The 22,650-nt window shown below is 41.5% G+C and overlaps 1 protein-coding gene across 14 annotated transcripts in view; it reads right to left on the reverse strand.

Annotated features, from left to right (window-relative positions):
* The window catches only part of MAGI1 (membrane associated guanylate kinase, WW and PDZ domain containing 1), a 676,654-nt gene that overhangs the window by 119,155 nt on the left and 534,849 nt on the right, over nt 1–22,650 (reverse strand). For all 14 annotated transcript variants that reach the window (XM_047778731.1, XM_047778778.1, XM_047778819.1 and 11 more), the window contains exons 3-4: nt 17,991–18,110; nt 1,910–2,116 (exon numbers count right to left, since the gene is read on the reverse strand). In XM_047778731.1, coding sequence (XP_047634687.1) covers nt 1,910–2,116; nt 17,991–18,110 — 327 coding nt within the window. The remainder of the gene's footprint in view (nt 1–1,909; nt 2,117–17,990; nt 18,111–22,650) is intronic.

Below are 22,650 nucleotides of genomic sequence, written 5' to 3' on the forward strand. Positions count from 1 at the left end.
CTGTTGATTTGGTGACAACTACTATAAATGGGTAAAATATTTTGAAGCAGATGAAATTAGCTGATTTCAACACATGCTTATGAAAAAACTGGTAAATTTCTCCTGAATAGTGCAACTGTACGCCACCCACTGGCCTAATCTGTTCTAATGGAGGAAACGGAAATTTTCATGGAATTGAATTCTCAGAGCTGAAAGGGGAAACTTAGACATGATTTAATCTTAGCCAGTCATTTTACAGATGAGAGAAATTAGGTATTATGTTCATAATAAGACAGCTATCAAAAACCAAACTACGGTAGCAAACCAGGTCTCCTCCTTTCTCTCTCTAGTGCTTCTTGTGGAAGGGTTGGGCTACTATTATGATGATAAGCCATCAAAATTTGTATTTTTCTTTTTTTAAATTATAGTTGATTTATAATCTGGCACCTCTCTGCTGTACAGCATAGAGATGCAGTCACACACACACATTCTTCTACTCATACTTTCATCATGTTCCATCCCAAGAAACTGGATATAGTTCCCTTTGCTATACAGTAGGACCTCACTAAAACAAAACATTTTTTGGCCATGCCTGCAGCCAAAAATTTTTTTGTTTTAAATTCTCACCCTGAAAAATTTTAGGCTTCTGAACTCAACGAATGAGAAAGCTTTAGAAAGGCCCATACAACCTGTAGAGAACATTAAATTAACACAGACTTTTCCCGAAACACTCTATCAGACTTGGGAGGCCAAGGAGGAAAATACAGAGCTGTTAACTAAGAAAACATTTAAGTATAGGAGAAAACAGAAGAAATAAGATGGTTTTCAAAGACTGAAGTAACTTGTGTCTTATGCAGCTATTACATTTCAAGTTAGTATATAAGGTCAAATCCCCATATAGTGAAAAATATTATTAAACAGTTCTGGGTCACTGCATTAACCCAAGAACCCTATCATAGCCTCTGTGAACACTGCCTCCTAGGAATGTGCAATTATTAAACTCTATAGTCTTGTCCTTGAGAATCCCTTCATAAAATATAGCCCACCTAAGCTTGAACATATAGCCCTGAATGTATATACAAAAATATAATGCAATGAGTAATATATGCCACATAATACAAAATACATATGCAATATATAATCTTTTATTCTTTTTCCATGTTTTCTCTCTTAGGGAGTAAAAGTTGCGTAAATTAATTGAACACATGATATATTTCCGCTGTAAGCTGAGAAACTTACAAAGGTGTAAAATAAAAGGATGCTATTAGCCTTCCACACAGCATTAGTTGATATTAAACTGTAAAACACTATCTCTTTAAAAGCAATAGGACATGATTATGGAGCAGTGTTAAGGCCAAGAAATAAATGAACAAAACAGAGAGAGCTTTTTTTCTTCTTCTTTTTTTTTAGGGCGACACCCACAGCATATAGAAGTTCCCAGGCTAGGGTGGAATCAGAGCTACAGCTGCTGGCCTATGCCACAGCCACAACAATGCAGGATCCGAGTGCATCTGTGACCTATACCACAGCTCATGGCAATGCTGGATCCTTAACCCACTGAGCAATGGCAGGGATCAAACCCGCATCCTCACGGATACTAGTTGGGTTCACTACCACTGAGCCACAATGGGAACTCCCAGAGATATCATTTGGAAGAGAAAGAAAGGATGCTGATTTCTTGATTTCTTCCTACAAACATTTCCCTCCTGCCCCTTGAAGATAGTTGGGTCAAATTAAAATACTCTTGCCAAGAAGCATAAAAAATAGGCCAGGCCAGGGATGAGACTCTCTCTTCCCCTCTGTGGTCAGTTTGAATTTTGGCAACGCTTCCGAATTCCTCTTGAGAACAGAAGCCTCCTAACTCCTTGCAAAATCCTCCCCCAGCCTCTTTCCCTAAGTCCATCAAAGGAGGACATGGTCTGGTCTTTACCTGTAAAGCTACTGTTCATTTCAGGAACGTCATCCTCTTCCTCGTTCTCCGCGTGGACTATGCCAGCATTTTGCATATCATTGTAGGACTTGGTTCGCTTTGGGGTCGACTGCTTGGAGCCAGAATGAAGGCTTTGCAAGGCATCCGTCGTGATCACTTTCCCACTGACTGGCTGGCTAGGAGGTTTGGGCGTCCCATAATAGTTTCCTAGGTGATGGAGAGACACATTTGCATGTTTCAGAAAGAATACTTTGTTTTCTCAAGACTACAAATCCCAATCAATTAGCTCATTAATTTTTTTTTTTTTAACTGGAAAACCAGAACAAACTATATTTCATTTCTGGAATGGGTTAGAAAACCTGTTGGTCCCACCCAGCTAGACCTGGTGATTTTGGAAGCCAGGAGGAAAGCTACACTGTGGTGGTGCATTGAACTTATTAAGGCTAAAAACAAAGGCAGCTGTGCAGAATGGTAAAGCTTTACCCTCATTACATTTGAATTTCAATGGGTCACCTTTCTACATATATGCGCCAGCATAATGAGGAATCCAATTTAGAGTGAGCCTCACACAAAATAAAAAATTCATTACTGCCAGCACCCTTGCAGGCCTACAAAGTTGAGGTCACCTTCCCTTAATAAGGGGACTCCTCAAGAGGGAACTGGGGCAATATTTTTCAAAAAGGAGATTCAACACCACGTGGCGCCTCTTTAACTGAATGGCAGGCCTGACTGGCAAGGTCACAAGGGGTTGGAACAAACTCTTGCCAAGTTTCAACAGGAAACTCTGTGTGGACAGTGGCACAGAGGCACCACCTATGGGTCACTGTTAGTAAGTGCCTTTACCTTTAGCCACTTTCTCCCAGAGTTTGGCTCAGGTCTGGCTGTCATGTGCTGAGTGACTGAGCAGTACCTGGATTGGCTTTGACATTCTAATTTTTTATCTTAATATATGTATATTTTGAATGTGTAGTAGAAAGGTCTAACTACTAATAAGTAATGATAGTAAAATATAACATTTACTTTTAAAAATTAAGTGATAAAGCAATTCTTTATAAAATTACTTTTGGGGGGGGGGGATTGTCCATGGCATGTGGAAGTTCCTGGGCCAGGGACTGAACCTGTGCCACAGCAGTGTCAATGCAGATCCTTAACCTATTGAGCCACCAGGGAACTCCCTAAAATTGACTTCTAAAAAATTCAATTTAAAAAATCATACATATATGGGAGTTCTCATTGTGGCGCAGTGGTTAACGAATCTGACTAGGAACCATGAGGTTGTGGGTTCGGTCCCTGGCCTCGCTCAGTGGGTTAAGGATCCGGCCTTGCCGTGAGCTATGGTGTAGATTGCAGATGTGGCTCAGATCTGGCGTTGCTGTGGATCTGGCATAGGCCAGAGGCTACAGCTCCGATTAGACCCCTGGCCTGGGAACCTCCATATGCCACAGGAATGGCCTTAGAAAAAGCAAAAAGACAAAAAAAAAAGAAAAAGAAAAAGAAATTTATCAAGTGAATAATAGCAATGGTAGGGACAAGGATTTCCTTTTGAAAATTAAAAATTATTTTAAAGAAAACTTAGTAAATAATAGACACTAGGTCAAGACATAGTCAAAATCATGAAGGTGATTCATGAATGGCGAACATTTGAAAAATATACCTTATAATCAATAATACTCAGTGACTACATGATAAAAAAAACCCCATCAGTATCAGAATGCCATTGATCTCATGTCTTAGAGTAAGACCAGGAAAATATATCATAGGGAGCCCTTCCAAAAGTCCTAAGTAATGTTTGTAATTCTATCCTTAGTAAAGTAGAATTTGTAAATAATGACAAATCCTGTACTCACTCTTTCTTCTCAAGAGTCTCAACCCATTGTCTAACCTCAACACACAATTATATGATATGATACACATTTTATTGTACAAGCACAAAAGCAAAGGTAGCCAGTGGTACACTGTTCTGGATGAAACACACAGATGATAAAGCATGTGCATCCATTAAGCTTTATCTTTTTTTTTTTTTTGTCTCTTTAGGGCTGCACCCGTGGCATATGGAGGTTCCCAGGCTAGGGGTTGAATCGAAGCTATAGACGCCAGCCTACACCAGAGCCACAGCAATGCGGGATCCAAGCCACGTCTGCAACCTACACCACAGCTCATGGCAATGCCGGATCCTTAACCCACTGAGCGAGGCCAGGGATCGAACCTGCAACCTCATGGTTCCTGGTAAGATTCGCTAACCACTGAACCACAACGGGAACTCCCTAAGTTTTATCTTTTTAATTAAAATTTCTTTTTCATTCATTGACTTCTTTAAAATATTCTTTGAATCATCAAATTTATGAATATACACACCCACTTTCTTTGAAAGCTCTGAACACAGATATTAAAAAGAGGGGTAGACGAATGGGTACCATGTCTGAATTTGAGGGAATCCAGAAGCCTGATATAAGCACATTCTGGTGACTTGTCCTCAGTTCAATCATTACAGTTCTTTCCCAGAAGGTGATACTTCAACTTCTTCAAAAAATTTCTTTCAGGTGCCCCACATAAAGGCATAGGAATTGAGTAGAATCAGTGTGAAGAAAGGGCATTGATGTGTGTTTCTAGGGGCTGTCACAAGTGCAGGAAAGAACAAGCATACAAATGAACCAAGACTCATCCACATTTCTCAAAAGGTTACACCAAAGGATGACCTGCCTTTGATGAAGTTGGAACAATGCCTCAGTGTTCACTATCTTCATGAACTGAAGCCTGTTACTGAGGTTTAGGCAAATAAAGAAACAAAAAACAAAACAACCTCAGCTATTTCAAAAGTAATCTTCACCATGAACAAAAAGTACAGCCAAAGCTCTACTGAATTGATTTCTAATTCCTTTGAATCACTGTTGCACTGAAACATCATACACATCTTTGAGTCAGAGGTTAAAGTAAGACTATAAAGAAGAATTTATATCTATAAATAAGAATCTTTCACTGAAAAATGTGACTCAAAGATACAACCCTTTATTCAGAGTCTTATAATAATAATTTTGCAATCATTACCAAGAATTTTCAGGGCCATTAAACCAAGGCAACATTCATTAAATGACTGTCATTTAAACATCAATTAAAACTTAGACTTCCTCAGTTTTAACACTTACGACAAAAATAAGTGTTTGAAAAAGAAAAGTCCTACTTAAATTTGACAAATATGTGTAGATTCTCTGCAGGTGTCAAGTTCAGGGTCTTTGTTAAGTTAATAAATGATTAGCAGATTTCTCAATGCAATTACACACTCTCCCAAACAACCTACTTATTCACATTGTTTTCCCATTTCTGGAAATTCATTTAAAATTGATTAGAGACAGATAAAGGGCATATTATTAGGCTGAACCATAATCAATGGCTGTTCTTACAGAAGACAAACTATTAAAAGGCAATTTTATTTGGGTTAATCCAATGTACAGGCATCAGTACTCAGCAGATGGCACTGACAAAGAATTTGGAAGAGACAGCTTGTGGTTCAAATCCCAGCTTCACTGCTAACTGGTTATATAACCCTGGACAAGTCATTAAACCATTTTTTTTTTTTTTAAGTCCTTACTCTCTTCTGTAAAATTGGGACTTCTTTTTTTTTTTTGGTCTTTTTGCTATTTCTTGGGCCGCTCCAGCGGCATTTGGAGTTTCCCAGGCTAGGGGTCTAATCGGAGCTGTAGCCACTGGCCTACACCAGAGCCACAGCAACATGGGATCCGAGCCGCGTCTGCAACCTACACCACAGCTCAAGGCAATGCCGGATCGTTAACCCACTGAGCAAGGGCAGGGACCAAACCCGCAACCTTATGGTTCCTAGTCGGATTCGTTAACCACTGCGCCACGACGGGAACTCTGGGACATCTAAGAATACCTCGTTTCTACCTTGAGCACCTCTTATGAGAATACAATGAGAGGGTCCATTTAACGCCTATAGCACACACAAAAGGCTTCACTACAAAGAGGCTTGATAAATACTACTTAATGTTAATAGTGTATGTTTCTAATCTTTAAAATTAGTTTCTTTATACCATGTTGGAAGGATCAATGAGATAATGTGTCTGAAGCATTTGGCACATGGTAACTGAGTACCATTTCTTTAATGATGTAAAAGAACAAGCAAGCAAACCTGCCAATAACCAAAGAACCTTGGGCAGGTTATACACCTTCAGTGTAATAACTTTCTCTGTGAAATGGGAATGGTGGCACAAGCTCTAACAACCTCACAGAATTATCATGAAAATCAAGTGAGGTAGCGCTCTTGAAGGTACCTTGTAAACTCTAAGGTGTTATGAATATGAGACAGTGTCATTATTCAAACCTCTCTAGTACTTCTAATTTCCGATGTTGCCTCCAGCCTTAACAGAATAGCTTTTTCTATCTATAGTGGTTTTCTAAAGGCAGAGGGTTCCATTTACCTTTACAGATTTTTTTTTTGTCTTTTGTTGTTGTTATTGTTGTTGTTGTTGCTATTTCTTGGGCCACTCCCGTGGCACATGGAGGTTCCCAGGCTAGGGGTCTAATCGGAGCCGTAGCCACCGGCCTACGCCAGAGCCACAACAACGCGGGATCCGAGCCGCATCTGCAACCTACACCACAGCTCACGGCAACGCCGGATCATCAACCCACTGAGCAAGGGCAGGGACCAAACCCGCAACCTCATGGTTCCTAGTCGGATTCGCTAACCACTGCGCCACGACGGGAACTCCTACAGATTTTTTTTTAAGCATATTTTTAAAAACTTGAATTAGTGACCAACATTTAAAAATTGAGTATTTCTGTTGAAAATCTGGATGTGCTGGAAAGTGCTCCTTGACAAACAGTAAGGTCTCAGTCCTTGGAATTGTCTCTTAGAGGCAATGAATGCTAGTGACAAGTGTGTGATCAAAACCAACTCACCAGGAACACACACTGAATTAATAAGGGTTTCTGCAGAGAGATTGTGGCTCCTCACATTGGTCTGCCACAGCCCTTGCCAGACAAACACCTTGACCTCAATCTAGACAACTACCTGAAGGCTGTTGCAAAGCAAAGGTCTGGGCAGATAGAGGCGCATGAACACAGGATGGAAGAAAACCTAGACCTTCAAAAAATAAATAAATAAATAAAAATCATGGAGTTCCCATCATGGCTCAGTGGTTAACAAATCCGACTAGGAACCATGAGGTTGCGGGTTCGATCCCTGGCCTTGCTCAGTAGGTTAAGGATCCGGCGTTGCCATGAGCTATGGTGTAGGTGGCAGATGCAGCTTAGATCCTGTGTTGCTGTGGCTCTGGTGTAGGCCGGGGGCTGCAGCTCCCATTCAACCCCTAGCCTGGGAACCTCCATATGTCGTGGAAGCAGCCCTAGAAAAGGCAAAAAGACCAAAAAAACAAAACAAAACAAAACAAAAACCAAACATCCTCAGTAATTCACGACTGTCTTTCAGGGAATTGTTTGGGTGAATCTACTTTTGGGGCCCTGGGTTCGTGGCCAATGGGATCACGTAAGGAATCCATGCTATCTTTTCATGGAGCCAAGGGCAAGATGGCTCATGCACTGCCCTGTTTGCCACAGTGACCACCACTTCCACTCCACTGCCTCTACCCAACCTATTCATTCTCCCACTGCACCTGCCTGGCATTTAAATTCACAACTCCTCCCTTCAGCACACTGGCCACCTTATCCCTCTGGTCACCACCGGGCCAAGCCTCACCATGGCAGAAACACAAACCTACAGAGAATGCGCCCCAAAGACTCCTGGGGAAGAGTATATGTATCACTTAACAGTATGAAATGAAAAATCATTTGAAGAATTATAAATGAAGAAAAGGTTCATTTGGGTCATCATTTGGCAGGCTACATAGTTTCTAAAAGACACGAGAGCCTGACTGTCCCACAGTCCCCATGTCAGCCAACACACCCGGTCTTGAGGTGGCCGGGCTCCCTCCCAAGTGCAGCTCCCTCCCACTGCTCTTTTCAGAAGTGGCTCCATGATACCACTCAGCAGGGATGCCAGCTGCAGAAGGAGGGGTGGGCAGGGAAGATGCAAGAGGAAGCCACCACCGCTGGCCTTAATTAACAGGCACCCTCTCTGGCCACGACTGGGCCAAAGAAAATATTTTCTGACATGCGTTTAAAAATTAATGGGGACTGCAAATCAATTTTTAGAGCTTGATAAAATATTTAAGGAGGACCATAACCCTGAGTTTTAAGCCAGAATGAATCAAATCTTTACGGCCTCTCACTTTGTACAAATTTACTATTCCTTCATTCATTTCCTTATTGAGAATCTCCTCTTAGGCCAGGCACTCTGCTAGAAGTGTGAAAATGGCACTAAAACTAAAACATGACTTTCACAAACACTCTACATGGGATGTGGGGTTTCTTTTTCTCTGTTCCAAGGAATTTTTTTTATTAGAGTATAGCTGATTTACAGTGCTGTGTCAATTTCTGCTCTATAGCATATGCATGACCCAGACATACATATATACATACACATACACACACACGCACACACACATTCTTTTTCTCATAGTATTAGTATGAGACTCTCTAGTTGCATCCATGTTGCTATAAATGCAATTATTTGTCCTTTCTTATGGCTGAGTAGTATTCTATGGTATATATGTACCACATCTTCTTAATCTACTCATCTGTCTATGGACACAAGTTGTTTCCATGTCTTACTTTGGGCAAATAATAGTTCCATTAAGTGGAGAGTCTGCTTTAGTAGGTCAATTCAGTAGTGATTCTGAATTTCTAACAAGCACTCAGGTGATGCTGATGCTGCTGGTCCATGGACCACCTTTTACGTAGCAAAGGAAAAGAGGTTAGAGAAAACCATTCTTCATTCATAGATTAGGAACTAGGAGGCTCAGAGCAGAAGAAATGCCCTCTATATGGTTACTTGGCTGGCTCAGGGTAAATAGCACTCAGGCCCTTTGTCCTCTAGTCCCATGTTTCTTTCATAGTTGTGAATAGGGGCAGGTGGTGGCAGAAGGGATGACTTGTCTGTCCTCCTCCTATAGAACAAGCTTTTGAAGATAAGAAGCAATGGCTGGCAACCTAGAGCATGTACTAACAATGGTGCAACATGGCTCCCAAGAGGCAAAATTGAGTTTGTTTTTGGGGGAAGATCTATGGGGCGCAAAAACCTTATTATTGTTCTGTGTAAAGCACACATTTATATACAGTACCTAAGGACACAGAGAGCCAGCATATCAGTTTTTGCCCTGGCCTCAAGGTCGTGCATATGTGATTCTTGCAGGCTCTGCAAACCCAGTTGATGGTCGCTCCCCTTGCTCTCTGCTCTAATCCCACTAGTTTTGTTTTGGGCCCCGACCAATTTCACAGCTCTAGCACCTTCTCCCCCTTCTTCCTTTCCCTCTTCTTCCTGCCCCCACCCCCAACCCCAGCATCTCCCACTTGTCCTCTGACTTCACCAATGAGACCAACGCCTCTTGCATAGGTTCTCAGGGAAGCTTGAACCTCTTCCCTCCCAAAGCTCTTTGCTGAATTTATCAGACTGTTTATTTAATCATTATCTGTCTTCACCTCTAGACTGTTCACTCCATGAAGGGAGGAGCCACAAGTATTTAGCCAACCACTGCATTCCCAAACAAGCAGGGTGCTAGCACACAGAGTCACTCAGTGATTATCTGCAGAATGAGCAGGTGGAAAAAGTAGAGACAGTACACGTGACTCCCAGCTGAGGATGCTCCTTAATAAGTATATTGTGGATCTGGTTTTGAATCACATGACTCATGGCAGTTTCGTTCCAGTCCATCAATTACATTTGAATTAGTTCAGATCCACATCGCTTCTCTTTGTCACTTGCTTGCTCAACACATGATGGTATCATTCACAAAACTCCCATCTCTTTCTTTTTCCTTTTCCTTATTATCCTGTTCCACCCTGCAAAACTATGATTTGCATGCAAACAGAAGGGCAATGAGCCCCATGTCCTATAAGTAGATGTTTGCTTTTGCCAGTGCTGTTTGGCTTTGAATATAAGACCAAAAAGGGTAACATAAGTTAATAGCTTTGTGACCCTGAGCAAAATAAGGGACTTCACTCTCTTTCCAGCCTCGGTTCTCATGGTATAAAGTAAAGGTAAGACTAGTACCCACCTAACAGAGTTTTTGTGTGGATTCAATTAGAACACGTGTATAAAGCACTCAGCATTGTGCTTGGTACAATGTTAGCATGTAATAAACTCTAGCAGTCTTAAAGTGTGTCTGATGCTGGGAGCAGATAACAGCTCTAAGATGTAAAAGGTGGTATGATTATCAAAATATATATTTAGGAGTTCCCGTTGTGGCGCAGTGGTTAACGAATCCGACTAGGAACCATGAGGGTTGCGGGTTCGGTCCCTGCCCTTGCTCAGTGGGTTGACGATCCGGCATTGCCGTGAGCTGTGGTGTAGGTTGCAGACGCGCCTCGGATCCCATGTTGCTGTGGCTCTGGTGTAGGCCAGAAGCTACAGCTCCGATTCAACCCCTAGCCTGGGAACCTCCATATGCCGAGGCAGCGGCCGAAGAAATAGCAACAAGACAAAAAAAAAATATATATATATATATATATTTAAAAAACATTAACAAGAAGTTACCTTTATTGTTTACCTACCATATCTCATTACACAGACATTCACTGATTCTGATCTTTACTAACAATCCTACAGAAAATAAAAGCCCATCAATATTCCCATTTTCAGATGAAGTAACTGAGGTTCACACAATGCCTAAGTGATAAAAGGATCTTTATGTCTCCACCATCTATGTTCTTGACACCAGGGGAGCCCTGAGCAGGGAATTAAGCAAAATGCCCCTGGCCTCAGCCTCCTCGTCTTCAAAGGAAGAGGAACAGACAATTGTCGCACAGATTTTCTTTGGTTACTTTTATTATCAACAGAGAACACTCCACGGCGGAGTTTGCCAACAGAGCTTATCACAACAGAAGGCTTAGGAGGCCTGCCAAAGAACAGGACTCCAGACGGTCTCGTCTTCCTCAATGACAAACAAGAACTCTCTTCACCCCTGCTTTATCTCCGTGTCCCCCCAAAGTAGATCCCTGGCAGCTGCCTTTCTGCAGACCTTCTAGGAAGCAGAACAGTAACGTTATTGAAAGCTGACATCCCCCCTTCCTAATTAACAGGCAGAGATATGCAACCCATAACTCCAACTGGAAATGTCACACTGGCACTGCACTTCCATGCTGGGGGTAAAAACCTTTGCAAGGCTGAAAGTGTATAATCAGCCTCTTCTACCCAGAGGCATTTGTAAAACAGGCATGTTTGGAACCACCCCTGCTGAATAGTTCAGCCCTTGTAAACTCTCTTCAAGAGAAGTCCCAAGGGCTGGCTGAGGCAGCAACCTGTCTTGCTGAGCGAAAATGTCAACAGGAAAAAAAAAAAAAAAAAAAAAAAGGAAAGCAAAGCAAAAAGGAGATGGTGCTGCTGATTTATTTCGAGAATCCTATCAAATAAATTAGCTCAGTGCCACAATTAGGAAGTTGGGCCAAGGAGGAAAGACATGTTTATTCTTGTCGTCTTTTTTATATTTAATGGCCGCACCCGAGGCGTATGGAAGTTCCTTGGCCAGGGACTGAAACTGAGCTTCATCTGTGACCCAGGCTGCAGCTGTGGCAATGCTGGATGCTTTAACCCATGGCGCTGCACCAGGGATCAAACCCTCGCCTCTGGAGTGACCTGAGCTGCTGTAGTCAGGTTCTTAACTCACTGTGCCATAGCAGAAACTTCTATTTTTATATTTTTTGCCTTGCCTTGATGTCAATACCAGCCAGGGACTGAGTGAGGAATTAGTTCAAACTGCAAAGACAAGACAAATTATGAATTCCACTAATGAATTTTATGCCCCGTGAGGGGCAATAGTTAGGTTCCTCATATGGGCAGGGAGGGCCTCTATTCTGTTGGAATATACACATTATATACTGAAATGTATACCAGTGTCATAACTGTTGGGTGGAAAATTTCATCGTGGAAACCTGGCCTTTTCTAGTGTTTCTTATCTTAGCAAAAGGTGCTAGCATCTATCCAGGTTTCTTTCTTTCTTTTTTTAAGGGCCACAGGTGTGACATATGGAAGTTCCCAGGCTAGGGGTCTAACTGGAGCTACAGCTGGCAGCTACAGCCACAGCCACGCCATATCTGAGCTACATCTGTAACCTACAACACAGCTTCTGCTGAACCACAACAGGACCTCCTATCAAGTTTTCTAAAACAGGAACTAGGAGTCATCCGAGGAGAAGTATTGTCACATGAATCTTCCACCTTCCTTCTACAATAACCAATACATTACCAAATCCACATATATATCTCATACTGTTGATATAAGAATTTGGTGTGCCTCTAAAAATTGCAATATTGTCTAAGATACTTATACTAATGAAAGAGCATGTATCCAAAAAAAATAAATAAATAAAAAATCACATAAATATCTCAAGATTCAATCAGCTCTTCATCCCTACCACCAGCACAGTCTAAAGCTAACAACCCCACGTAGGGTTGAAGATAAAATGTGAGACTGGTGTGAGACTGGTGTTCTGTATTTTTATTTGCTAAATCTAGCTACCTAACTCCAGCTCAACCACCAGAGCTCATCTAATGATGATTACTACACGGGAAGCATTTCCCAACTCCACAGACATCAAATCTCTCCATCCTCTGGTCCCCTTTTTAGACCCTTACAACTGTAACATACTTACAAATGACTATTTACTTCTGTGATTATCTGAATTATGTATCCCATGAACTAGACTGTAAGACCCATATGGACAATGATCGTAATTGCTTGCTCAGCACTTTATCTTTTATGAATAAATGAATGAATGAACAAACTAGGTACAAGAGCAGTGTCCATTTTCAGGTGCTGACATGGGAAAGACTGGCATCCCAGTCCTGCCTGGGACGTAACTAGAGTGATAGGCATTTGACCAGGTTTTGTCCCCAAATCCCTTTAGTGTCTTAGACTATTCTCTCTTTGGATCTCAGTTCTGTCTTGTGAAGAGATGAGCTCTACTGGCTTTCCAGCTTTAAAATATTACAATCCTGCAATTCCCAACCCCAACTAATATTGGACCCGAGAGCATATTTGGAAGGTTATCAGGCCTTGGGGTTTTAATGGTTCACTCTATTTGCCCGCCCCATCATACATCGCTGAATGAAACCACAAAAGAAGATCACCACTCCTCTGTAGTTCCATCCTCTTTGGGAGGATTCATAATTATGCTTTTCTAAAGCAGCTTAATGCTTAAAGATGAGCTTAGCTCTCTGAAGTTGGACGAGTGAGAAGGGAAAGATACTTGAATGGGTCCTCACCTTTCCTTGCAGACACTTTCATTCTAGAACTGCCCTGTAAAATATGGCAGTTATCAGATACCTGTGTCTATTTAAGGCTAAATTAATTTAAATTAAACTTAAAATCCAGTTTCTCAGTCACAATAATCACATACGGCCAGTGGCTGCCATGTTGGAGAGCTCAGAATACAGTATGCTTCCATCACTGAAAAAAGTTCTGTTGGATGGCACTGGTTCTACAGGAAGCAAGAAATGATTCCCTGCTCCTCCATCTCTAGGACCAACCTTCCGACCTTCTCTTGGTTCACTGCACTTGTTGTCTCCGGACTCAAGCCTTGTGGCTGGTGCTGACTTAGAAACTGAACTCATGAGATCCTATGACAAGCTTCAGGCCACAGGTCACTTCCTCAAGGGGACCGACTCTGACACATGATTAGATGCAGTGCCCTTACTATATGCTTTGGGGGTGCCCTTGTAGGTTCCTTCTCAGAATCATATCTCTTGAAATTGTTTAAATTTAATTTACCTTCCAAGACTGAGGGGCTATAGAATACAGACCCTAGAGCTAGAGGCCTGGTTTGAATCCCAGCTCTAGCTGAGCTCACCATATGAACTTCAAAAATAAAATAGGCCTTTGGGCCTCATACTCTTTTTCTGTAAAATGGGGATAAAAATGTACCCAGCTCATAGAACTGCTGAGTAATTAACTGAATGGGTGCATAAATCCCTTTGAAGAGCACATAATATACACTGGATGTTGTATATACTAGACAAACGTTGGCAGAAATAAATTACTAAAAAGCATAAGCACCTTCAGAGGCAGAGCTGTTTGGTTCTTGTCCCATATATCACACCCTGTGCTTTGGAACAATGTTGAAATGAACTGTGAATGCAGAGAGGGGCTGGCTTTAAAACCGCACTGCCACAAAAATACTCTACAGAACTATTCAAAAGAGTGTAGTCAAGGTATTTGTACAGGGATGTTCTTGGCAGCATTGTTTGCAAAACACTCAAAAAGGGTGGGGGGGCATCCTAAATGTCCACCTGTAAGGGGCTGGTTAAATCAACTACACGTATTCATACAATGGGATATTTTGCAGCATTTATGAAGAATAAGATAGAACTATGTGGGGTACCTGGAAAGATCTCTAAGACGTGTTAAATGTGAAATAAACAATAACACTTATTTTGAACTTGTTTGAATCTTTGCACTAGCTACCCTGCCCCCACTTTTTGTGTTTTTAGGGCTGTACCTCTGGTGTATGGAAGTTCCCAGGCTAGGGGTTAAATCGGAGCTGCAGCTCAGCCTGCCTCCACAGCCACAGCAACACCAGATCTGAGCCACATCCTCGACCTACACCACAGCTTGCGGCAACGCCAGATCCACTGAGCTAAGGCCAGGGATCGAACCTGCATCCCCATGGATACTAGCCACAACGGCAACTCCTGCACCAGCCCTTTAAAGATGGTTTGCTGTAAGGAGGAGGAGAAGCAACTTGGGCTTAAATATGTTTAAGTTCTTTACCAAATATTCCATCATGTTCATTTATTACTTCTACTTAAAACTGTTTATAAAGTGTTTTGTGTGACTGTGCAAACTTTTCCTCTCTGGAACCAAGACAGGCCAAGAGGAAAAAAAATGTGAACAGGGGAAACAGACAGTGAGTACCCAGGAAGTACTGCTGCACCAGCAGAAAGGGGGGCGGGGGAATCCACCAGGGTGGCAATTTCGGACCAGTTATGTGTGTCAATATAAGAGCTAATGCTGATGGAAAGCTTACATGTGTCAGATGCTGTGCTCAGCCCCCTCCAATTATTGCTGTACTTAATCCTACCTATGAGAAAGCACTATTATTATCCTCATTTTACCAAAGGGAAAATGGAGACATGGTGCATTAAGCAACTTGCCGGAGGGTACACAGCTCAAGAGCAGAGCTGAGGCTCAAATTCTGCAGGGCCACAGCCCAGTCGCATGCCTGGTGTCCAACACGCAGAGCCACCTTCCAAGGGCTGGTCCAGGGGAGGCAAAGACAGAGAAAGCTCTTTCAAAGCTCTGCAGCCTTAGTCCTATGACAGTATCTGACCTTTAAGAAAAATTCCATTTCACTTGCAGCTTATGAGAGTCAACATGATACACTCTAGTTGGTTCCCAAAAATGATGAGCCATCTTCTATGGTAGGAAAATTATACAGCCGAAGGTCAAAGGCTGCAGAACACAGTCAAATGGCTAAAACATGGGGTGGATTAACACAAGCTAGAAGAGGATTTCAACCCCAAAATAACTGAGCGACATTCACAGAAAGACAGTTTTAACTAAAGATGATAAGACATTTTTGGAAAGAAAACCACTTTTTCCTGTTGCTCCCCATCAAGAAGCTGGGTGAAAGTCCTAATGGGCTGTTTTTCTAACTTTTTAGTTATATCCAGACTATTCTTCTTGGGGTTTTCAGGAAAGTGCATGGGATCTCGAAGTCCAACAGCTGGGTTTGTTCCCTTACTCTAGCATTCAAGAACCAGCTGCACAACCTTGAGGAAGCTCCTGAATAGGACCTGGCTTTAGCTTCCCCATCTAAAAAGTCAGAGATAATAGCTACCCTCGTCAAAGCGATAAAACTAATGGGAAAACCAAGTGACTCCACCTAAGTATCACTTGTAACATCAACACCTCAATAAAATGAGTTGATTTTCTTCTTTTTGTCCCAGACAAGCTGTTGTCTAACTACATGCTTTTCTATGTCAACCCAATACCCTCTGGCTCTTCGCAGCCACTGTAGCCCTGAGCCTCTCCAAAAAGGCAAATGGACTTTATATATATATATATAGTCCATTTGCCATATATATATATATTATGGACTCAAGCTCCCCTAAAGGGCTCCATAACTGAGTTCGGATAGGACAATTCACTTTCTTAACCAAAAGGATCCACACTTGCTCTTTTCTCAGCCACTGGAATTTTTTTTTTTTTTTTACCAGATTCACAGTTATAAGATAATTACTCATTGAAGAAGCTCCTGGTACACCTACTCAACCCCCATTCTCTTCCCTCACCCTATTGCAAAGCCTTAATAAATCATTCTTGATTCCAGCATCTTCAGACCCCTGCCAGCCCACCAACCACCAGTCCCATCCCAATACCTCAAGGAAACCACAACAGCTAGTAATCATCAATACTCTTAAGGAAATCTTCCTGAATTCACAATCGGGAACTTGATTAACACCTAAACATGCTTCAGCGTCTATTCAAAATTTGGAAATGAGCAGTGGGCACAAAGATAATGCTCCAAAAACACATCAAACCAGAATTAGCATCCCCAAGGTTCACAATCATTACTTAACTGTTAGCCACTGCCCGGAACAGGGGCAACTATCACATCAAAGCTATAATATACCTAATAAACTAATAGTCGCTTCCTATTCATCCTTTGTTTTTAAGTCTAATCTTGAAAATGACACCATGATCGTCCAATAAATCCGAATTTTGAGAGCTTATAAGAGTAGACATAGCAACATAACTTGACCTACTTATTATTAATAGTATCATATTGTGCCCTTCTGTCTCAAATAATAACATTCAGAAGAGCAATCAGGCTATAATATTGTTTTCAGAAAATACAAGTTTAATCTCCCCCCACATTTGGCTTAGGGTTTCCAACCCAACTTGTAACATCTCATCCTACAGATTTATTTTCACCTCTGTGAAGTAATTTATGTCCATGTTATTCAATGCAGCCCTGCTTTTTTTATTATTATTCAATGAATTTATCACATCTGTAGTTGTATAATGATCATCACAATCCAATTTCACAGGATTTCCATCCCACAACCCAAGCACATCCCCCCACCCCCCAAACTGTCTCCTCCGGAGACCATAAGTTTTTCAAAGTCTGTGAGTCAGCATCTGTTCAATGCAGCCCTGTTTTGAAATACTAAAAATGTCTACCTAAAGGGAACTCATTAAATAAATATAGTCTATCCATACAGAGATTGTACAGCCACCGAAAAAGGAAAGCAAAAAGTGCTCTGTTACTAAACTGCAAAGACCTCTAAGACATATTATTATGTAAAACAGCAGGATGCCAAATAGCATGTAATGTGTACTGCCTTCTGTATAAAACAGGGGAGAAATCAGAACACACATATAAAACACATGAGTGTGTGTACACCTGCACATGTGTGTTTGTACTGACATAAAACAATTGCAGAAGAGTAATCATAAACTGATAACTGTAATAGCTGGAGAAAGAAGAACTGGAAGCTAGGCAGGTGAAAGATTGATCTATGAAGTCATTTACATCCCAAATATCTTGGAATGATTCTGCTTTATGAAGCACGTAAACACATTATCTACCCAAAAAATACATTAAGTATCGACTGGTAGTTTAAGGTGACATTCCAGTCCTTGGAGATTAAAACAACACGACCTGTAAAGTCGCATTTTATGACTGACCATGATTCTTATTCTTCTTTCTAGTATTATACATGCCCATATGAAACACACAAATACAAATGCACGCACATATGCGCGCGCACACACACATTTAAGTCAATAAATTAAAGGAGAAAACTTTAGCACAAAAAAAATTATTTTAAAAGAATTCTACGAAGCCTTATTCCACATATTTTCTTATTATTAATCACATCAAGGGGAACGCAATTCTCTACAGATGTCCAGACTTCCTTAGTCCACAGGACACCTTTGCCTAGATGGTTCCAGATCCTCTGAAATACCCAGCAGACAGGCATCTTACTGCTGCCACACAGATCAGCTCACCTTCATAGGTGCCAACTTCCAGAAGAGTCCCGCTCTGCTCGAGGTCCAAGAACTCCTTTACAGTCAGAAAGTTATAGTCCACGCCAGGCACCTCTCCTTCTCTGGGAGACCGGGTTGTGCCTGCAGCAAGACGAAGGACAAGAAATCATCAGTCTAGTGAAACAGGAAGCGACCCATCCAGGTGTAATTAAAATAACCTGTTCAGTAAGCTGGTGTACCTAAGATGACAGAACCACCTACCGAGACAAGTCTTCTTTCCAGCAAAAGAGCACTGTCACTCTCCTCCCCCACCTCCCCACTGGGCCTCTCAAAAAAAAAAAAAAGAAGAAAAGAAAAGAAAGAAAGAAAACCAACACAGCTAGGCAACCCAGGGAAATGTATATCATTAAAAACAGAAAAAAAGAAAAGGAAAAAAGAAAAACTGCACTGAATGAAAAGGGGGAACTGGATTTTATACAGACAACACTCACAATCAGCAGTTTTTAGGACTCCAGTAAATTCTGAAAAGTTATCCACCTTAAGCTCAGTGCCTAAGGAGTTTATATTTTTATCCCCGGCCTCAAAATTCTTGTGCTCCTCAATACATCCATCAACTTCCAATGCAACAAACCCTTTTGAAGAAAATGACACCCACTGCATAAACACATCACTAGAGAAATTCAATTGCCCAAGATCTGTGGCTGGATACCGCCCAGGGATTAAAATGTTGCTGCTTTTCATGTAATTAATATGTTTGGCAAAAAGAGGCCACCCATAAGTTCTGAGTGGAGAAAAAGGACACTGCATTTGCTAGAAAATACCTCCCCTAAATTCATCTAGCCATTTTCTCAAAGACTAATAAATATAACAATTCTTCTTATGAAGAAATAACACAGAGCCTCTAGAATATTCAAGTCACCCAGCTCAGATGCTGGGCTGCAGGCCTATCATTTTAGCCCAACCTCAACCAAAAGTGTGGAAAGAATGTGGTTTCTAGACAAAGTTAACAAAGAAAATAAACCAAGAAGCAACTATGTAGTGCTTGCCAGGAACCTATTTTAAATGTGAGGGGAGACCAAAAAAGAGCAAACTTTTATGATTTTTGCTCCTATGTTCAAGTTAGAGCACATAATCAACATGGCTCATTTTACTAGGCTTTCAGGTTAATGCTTTCAGGTATGATAAGCAGGGATTTTTCCCTAGTCCTAGTTTGAATCTCCCCAAAGCAATTCAATAACCAACTGTATGCACTCGGTGGCTACAATGTTCGTGGCAGAGTGCAGTTTTTATCACCTGCCTATGTGAATTTCCACACAACTACAGTGAATATTCAGAATTCTCTGGAATCAGGAGTTCCTGGCATGGCTCAGGGGTAATGAATCTGACTAGTACCCATGAGGACACAGGTTCAATCCCTGGCCTCACTCGGTGGGTTAAGGATCCGGCATTGCCACGAGCTGTGGTGTAGGTCACAGACGTGGTTCAGATCTGGTGTTGCTATGGCTGTGGTGTAGGCCAGTGGTGACGGCTCCAATTCGACCCCTAGTCTGGGAACCTCCATGTGCTGGGGTTGCGGCTCTAAAAAAACAAAAGACAAAAAAAAAAAAAAAGAATTCTCTTGAATCAAAAATACCCTCAACTCAACATTTGTTGCATATTTTACTCAGGCTAAATACATTTTGAAGTAAGCCAAATTTTTTTAATATCTGAAACCTAAGTGTTGTAAAGCGCTACAAAGTGTCCAGGGAAGTTATATTGCAAATGTTGGCTTATGCCCAGCACCCTGGGACTTTCTGGTAAAGAGAAAATTTTTATACTACTGCTTGTGTAGTGTCCCAAAGTCTACTCTTGAACTGTTCCCTAATTCATTTCCATTTCTGGCTCCCCTGGCAGATGACAAGTCCCTTGAGGTCCTTCACAAAATTTAAATTTATATCTCCGATGTCAGGCACACAATGGGCACTCCTGAAGCATAAAGAGTACCACGTACTGTTGTCGAGCAGGTGTACAGAGTGGGAATGACCACGTACAAGCCCAGCTTGTGGTCTTAGGCATGTTTCTCAGCTTTTGTTCCTTCTCAGTTTCCTTATCTGTGAAATAAGGACAATTATATTACCTACACTAGAGATCTGTTGTGTATACTGAAGGAGATAAGACTTTTAGAAGGCTTAGCTCCATGACTGCTCTCAGATACCATAATTTAGGTTATTACTAGAATGAAATGAGTTGGTAGAATATTATACTTCAAATTATATATACTAATTTTATATGTATATATAAAATTACATACATTATTATGTTTCTTTTTTTTCAAGAATCATTTACTGAGGTCCCAGATACCTGCCAGGCACCAATTTAGGCACTGAATAAGCCCAAACCCCTACCCTAATGGAATTTCTATTGTACTATGAAAGATAAAAGATAAAAAATAAATATGTCTATGAATGCAGCATATAATTTCAAGTATCTGAAACTGTCTTGGAGGAAGGAAGCAAGACAGGGGATAGGAGAGCTACTTTTTTTTTAAGCTTTATTTAAGTATAGTTGATTCACAAGTTTGTGATAATTTCTGCTGTACAACAAAGTGATTCAGTTATACATGTATACACATCCATTCTCTACTTTAGATAGGTGATTAGGAAAATCCTAGGTAAGGAGGTGTCATTTAAACTGAGGGCCATGCAAAGGTGATGGGAAAAGCATGGGGTTGCGGGGGGCGGAATGAAAGAGAGAAGGCCAAGGGCTTTGAAGTAGGAATAGGTTTAGCATGTTAGGGGAAGGGCAAAAAGTTCAGAGTAATTGCAGCAGAGCAATGGAAAAGAGGTGAGAAATGAATGCAAGGGACCAGATGACGCAGGCCACCCAGAGCAAATATTTCACATTTTATTCTAAGCATGATAGGAAGTCACTAGAGGGTTTTCAGCAGTAGGCACCATGATTTATTTTTAAAAGATCACTGAACTTGACAGAGGACAGCAGTGTAGGATGGGAGGTGGGCAAGATAGAAGCAAGGAGACCAGTTAGCTCTCCACCTGAAACTAATACAACAGTGTAAATCAACCATACTCCAACATAAAATAAAAATTAAATTTTAAAAATAGAAAAAAGAAAACCGGAAGTCAACAAACAAAAAAGAAGACCAGTTAGTTGGCTATCACTGTGTCCAGGTGAGAAAAAAAATCAGGGCACAAGAACAGCAGGAGGGAGGTGGTAAGAAGCCATCACATTTCTATGACAAACTGTGATCAGTTGGAAGAATGGGAAGACAGTCCACGCGATAGACTCTCTAGATGGAATTAAAAGCACACCAACTCATCAGGCCACGCTCAGTCCATATTTGGAAGACAACTTGTTGATAGAGCAGATGGAGTGTGTAGGAAATAAGGACTGGTATTTTATTCTTTGACTTGGGCATATTGACTATGCCATTTACAGAGATCACAAACATGGAGGAAATGGCTTTTAGGGGGAAAAAAATTAACGGTTTGCTTCTGAAACATGTCAAATTGTAGCTGCCCATTGGACACCTCAGTGTAGAGAGCTGTCGACAGTTGATTTGGTACATTTGAAGATCAAAGTGATGGTTGGGCCCTGAACTTGGAAGTCATCAGTAAACCAATGGCATTTGAAGCCAAGAGACAGAGAGAGAGAGAGAATCTAGGGAGAGAGAGTGTAGAAAAAGCAGCCAAGAAGTTTGAGCTGAACACACAACCTTGTAATTTTTAGAAACAGAAGAGGAGGGAGAGTCTCAAAGGAGACTAAGAGGCAGTAGCCAGAGGAGGGTGTGATGTCTCAGAGCCAAGTGCAAAAGCTGTTCAGCCAGCTACTCAGAAAACACAAACAGCCTACATCATATTGGGAAATTCCAGCATAGGGCAAGAATAGAATCACTTCGAAACTTGCTGTGAAAGAATCTGTCCTAAATATGTTCTTTGTGGCAAGTCTCATCCTTGGCCTCCATACCAAGATTCTAGTACCTAAATCCATCCCCAATTCCCATCCCTATTATTCCTCAAACTAGGATAAATGAGACCAAACAAACGATTTGTTGGGTTTTTGAAGTCTTCTATACCAGATAATATTGGGTTTTGTTTTTTGTTTTTATTTTTTTCACTCCTGTAAGCCATCTTATCTTTGCCATTTCTTCCAACCATGTTTTCAGAACCAATTTGTGAGATTTACTTTAAAGACAATGATAACCTCTGGGTCTTAATTTCCTGGAAGGATTCAACGTAATCAAGAACTTGAAAAATCTACATGTGAGAGGAAAAATGAAACTGGGAGATACCCATTTTTCCCTTGGAAATAAATAAGCTTCAAATGGCCTTTGCGCAGCAGAGGAAGAGGGGGAGGGGTGGGCAAATCCCCACCCACCAAGCCTTCAGGGTTTATTACCCAGACAAAACCTTTCCTCTCTGCAGGCTGGCAGGAGGTTTCCTCCCAGTTATCCTCTAAGCAACCCGGCTTGGGTCTGGGCCAACATGACCAGGCTCCATTCAGTGACGCTGGGGAAAAAGGGCCTGGGAGGGGACCCCGCCCCCTCTTTTCTTCCAGCAGAATGACAGGCTGCCTGCTGGACACACGCCTGGCAGATGGCATTTCAAAGGGTTTTCAGGAGCCATCTGGGGTGGGTACAATTATTACAAACCAGGCTTCTAACAAAGCCAGAAGGGTTACTTCC

Source organism: Phacochoerus africanus, chromosome 1, assembly GCF_016906955.1.
Source record: "Phacochoerus africanus isolate WHEZ1 chromosome 1, ROS_Pafr_v1, whole genome shotgun sequence".
In the NCBI taxonomy this organism is placed as follows: Eukaryota; Metazoa; Chordata; class Mammalia; order Artiodactyla; family Suidae; genus Phacochoerus; species Phacochoerus africanus.